Genomic DNA, 4091 nt, shown 5'->3' with positions numbered 1-4091 from the left:
AATATTGTGTTCCTGTACAGGAAGTGAGTGTTGCACTTCTCCTGGAGGATTTGAAGGGGATGTGGGGATGGTGTTGTTGACACACAACAGGTTTTTGTTCTCACATAACGCTCCAGTCACAATATTTTTGAGGGGGCTGTTAAATAGGCTAGTCTTCTCATTATAAAAGTCTGTATCAGTGTCTAAAAAGTGACCAAATCTAATGAGCAGAAAGTGCAATAGACCACAGTCCAGGACAATCACTGAAGTACACTTTTCATAAAGTCTGAATACATTTCTCATACCAAAATGACAAGACTCAATTTATGTTTTATTATAACAGTACATTTTTATTTGTCTCAGACATAGAGGTTCTGTTGTTGTTGCTCGACTTTCCCATGCATAGGTGGGAAACTACACAAACTACTATAAAGATAAAGAAAGAAATCAAAATAGATGTCTGAACAGGGTAAATAGCGCAGTGTGTGTCAGTGTAGTATTGCAGGTCGAGGTAATCTAAAAAGTTTCATGTTTGTTGTTCAGGATGTGGATGGCTTGAGGAAAGACTGAATTAAATACAGCAGAAAAATAGTAAATAGTAAAATTAGATGTGAAAATTGGGTTCGACTTGGTGAAAACTGTTCGCCAAGTAAAATAAAGTGTCAGCTAAATACAGTAACCATAACCATAACTATAACGCTTTGGTATTTCACCACAGCTGTGTGGTTGGCATTGTGAAGGTAACCATGGCAGCAGGAGTGTGATTGTTTTCAGGCCCACTCCCGAGGACAGCGCAGCACCTGCACCAGCTCATCCTCTCTGCTGCCTGGCTCAGGGTCCGACTTGTAGCCCCACCTGAAATCCACACATAAGGTCAGTCGCCACTTGGGACATGTGTTTATTCTAACACTAGAGCAGTGGTTCTCAAAGGGTGGGGAATAGAGACATGTCAGGTGTCAGGCGATGAACAGGAGGATTTTTTTGTGTGCCTTCGTTTAATAATACCTTTCTTTTTTTGACAGACACAAATCATAGAATACATGTAAAATAGCCACACGCAAACACAGTCATTAACAGAGTGGACTGGGATAGGAAATATAATGTGGGACCAAGATTTTAAACTTCCCCATCTCCAAAAGTAAGGGGAATAACAGAAAGACTTTGAGAACCACTGCTTTAGAGGTTTCGGTCTTCATATATAAACAGCATGTCTGTGTGCCACTTTTCATCCTGAAGGCTACTCACATGGCTGTGAGAGGCACTGTGGCAAACAGGGTCTCCGTCTGGAATCCTGAGAGCTTGAGACCAAACTTCATGCCTTCACCATACATCAGATTGAACTCGGTGTACCTGACAAGAGAGCTGCAGGTAAGATGCTTGCCAGAAGAGACTGAAACAAAATCATCTGGATTTCACTCATCTTTTGGACAAATAGAAAAATTCTGAGTGATAAATTAAATGTAAAATCATCTACTCATAAATATTCATACAACGTAAAACAACATATCAATGTAGTTCTTTCAGATAAACACAAGGACAGCAGCAATAGGTATTACTGTAACAAGGAGAACTGTGCATTGTCCAACCTGCTGTTTCGAAGTTGCTTCCATGCCATCTCCTGGTCACTGTAGGTATCACACATGTGGGCCTTTAGAATTGGAAGGTAGGCTGGGAGGAAGGCGTCGGCGCAGGATTCCAGGAAGCTGAAGTTTCCCTCTTCCTGAGACATCAGATTATCAAAGAAGATTCCTCCGAGACCGCGACGTTCTCCTCGATGTGGGATGAAGAAGTACTCGTCAGACCTGTCACAATTACAATTTTAGAGCAACTGCAGCTGCTAGAATTGACACATTTTCTTTAAAAAAAAAAAAAAAAATTGTGCCTCACCACTTCTTGAAGCGTGGGTAGTAGCTGGCATCGTGTTTGTCACACATATCTTTCAGAGTCTTGTGGAAATGGGTTACGTCTTCTGGCACCAGATAGGAAGGATGGATGTCCATCACACCGCCACACCAGCCCACCTCAGCACCTGAGGAACACAAAATGGATCTCGTTGGTGGATCCCACGTTTCCTTCATCTTGAATTTCAGGATGACAAGTACAGTATGTCTCACTCCTGCACGCAATAATAATAATACCCACCATCATTGAGTTTCATCACTGCCACACGCAGGTTTAAGTGACCTGCCGGGACATGGGGGTTCTTGGCGTGAACAATGCAGACAATGGAGAGGCCCAGGAAAGTGTAGTCTTCTGTGAAAGCTGTAGAGTTGTATAAAATCAGACACCCTGGCTTGAACATGTAATGCAATTGTGTGTATTGTCTCCTTTGAAGACTTAGAGCACAGCCGTTAAATGCTGTTAAATCTTAGCAGAGCATGAACAATGTGACTGAGGTAGCAACTCCTACTTTCATCAGTGGTAATCTTGGCGGCTTGATGCAGATGTTTGACGGCAGCTTTAGGGACCTTCCCGGTTACTATGGAAATATCCACGAATGCTTTTGACAGCACTTCCCCCTCTGTGATTACGGACATTACACCTCCACCACCTGGACATAGACACACCACGTCACCATAAAGTTAGTTTCTGCACATTCATTTCTGTACACTACAACGACTAATTCACATAGATTCACACAATTCACATTAAAACATGTATTTCCTTTCATTTGTATACCTCCACCTTTTCAAGATTAAAAGCTGAATGCTTATGAGACAAATAATAAGCACAAAGCAGATTTTCCATAGCTGAGTGCAGAAGTGTATTGATATAGAATATCTATAAATCCAAACTTTTCTCATCTTCCTCGGTTCCTCAGTTCCCCAGTTCCTACTACTGTAGATTAGGAACATCCCTCTCCATCTTCAAAAGAGTCTGAAAACTCAGCTCTTCAGAGAACATCTCTTCTCATAGCACTACTTACTTACTACTTACTCTTCTTGATGCACTTACTACACTCACTGATGCACTTATTGTGGTTGTTGTTTATTGTTGTAAAATGTGTTGTTAAAATTGCTCTTAAAAGTTTAAAAAAGTTTTTACCATGTTGTAAGTCACTTTGGTTAAAAGACATGTATGGTAATGTGATGTAATGTAATCTATAACTGCTCCTGCTCCAAGTGATCAGTTTAGAAATGGCACCATCTGACCCCACCCACAAATACCTTCCGCACGCTTCCAGGTGTCCAGTTTGAAATCCGCCCCCTCGATCTTCTGCAGCTCCTGCAACAGCTCCTCCCGGACCTTGGCATACAGGCGAAGGATGCGGTCGGCCTGAGTCTGGGTTCTGGAGCTGAAGTCAGTGGGGATGCAGCCCTGGAAGAAAGAGAGAATCTTTTCCTCAGTCATCGCCTCCATGATCAAACCTCTGAGTCTGTGTTGGATGAGTCTGTGATGAATGACGGCTCTAAAGTGTTTCCCCTTCTCTATTTATCCTAGTCCAATCAGTTTCTCTTTCTCTTTTAAAATGAGCTGGCTTCTTTGCTGCTTTCTGATTGGTCTAGCCTGGAGCTGCAATGTACATTCCCCATAGAATAACTGACAGTTGAGTCATTTTCAACACTCCGGGAATTTCCCCTCGTACTGTGCAGACTCATGAAAAACAGAAACCTTCATTAATCATTAAGTTGAGTTTCATTTTTAAAACTTCACTTAGAATATTCCAGGATTCCTTTTCTCAATTCCATTCAGCAAAAATGTTTTTGAAATCTTGTGAACATTTCTTATGCTACATATTAACTGTGAAATAACTTTGACTCAAGCCCGTCTTAATCTTGGGCTGACGTTATATTGATTCTAATTCTCATGTAATTGCCTTTGTACTCTGATGTCAACATAGGCGGCTCATAGACATGTTCTGGGGTCCCACTCTAAATCAAATTCCATGACTTGTCCCTGACTTTGAAAACCTTCTTTCCGACTTTCTCTGATAAAAAAAAAAAAAAAAAATCCTTTATAAATACTTTATAATGAATGGTACAATATACTGACCAATGATTTCAGAGCAGCTGATAGTGTTCGAGAATCTTTTGAATTTTTAGAGCAGGGGATGAATAAATGGGCACTGAATAAACAAAGTTGGGCTACTCAAGCAAGCAGTAGGCCTATAC

The 4091-nt window shown here is 41.2% G+C and overlaps 1 protein-coding gene across 1 annotated transcript; it reads right to left on the bottom strand.

Annotated features, from left to right (window-relative positions):
* Window positions 1-322: 322 nt before the first annotated feature.
* Window positions 323-3363, bottom strand: LOC134089591 (oxygen-dependent coproporphyrinogen-III oxidase, mitochondrial-like). Its single transcript, XM_062544044.1, has 7 exons — window positions 3147-3363; window positions 2390-2530; window positions 2122-2241; window positions 1867-2008; window positions 1566-1781; window positions 1225-1329; window positions 323-834 (listed from the first exon to the last, which is right to left on the bottom strand). Exons 1-7 carry the CDS (start codon window positions 3337-3339, stop codon window positions 750-752), a joined length of 1002 nt encoding a protein of 333 aa, XP_062400028.1. The 5' UTR covers window positions 3340-3363; the 3' UTR covers window positions 323-749.
* Window positions 3364-4091: the final 728 nt, after the last annotated feature.

This window comes from Sardina pilchardus, chromosome 8 (assembly GCF_963854185.1).
Source record: "Sardina pilchardus chromosome 8, fSarPil1.1, whole genome shotgun sequence".
Taxonomy (NCBI): Eukaryota; Metazoa; Chordata; class Actinopteri; order Clupeiformes; family Clupeidae; genus Sardina; species Sardina pilchardus.
The sequence above is the reverse complement of the archived record's forward strand: the minus strand, read 5'-3'. Positions and strand labels throughout refer to the sequence as shown.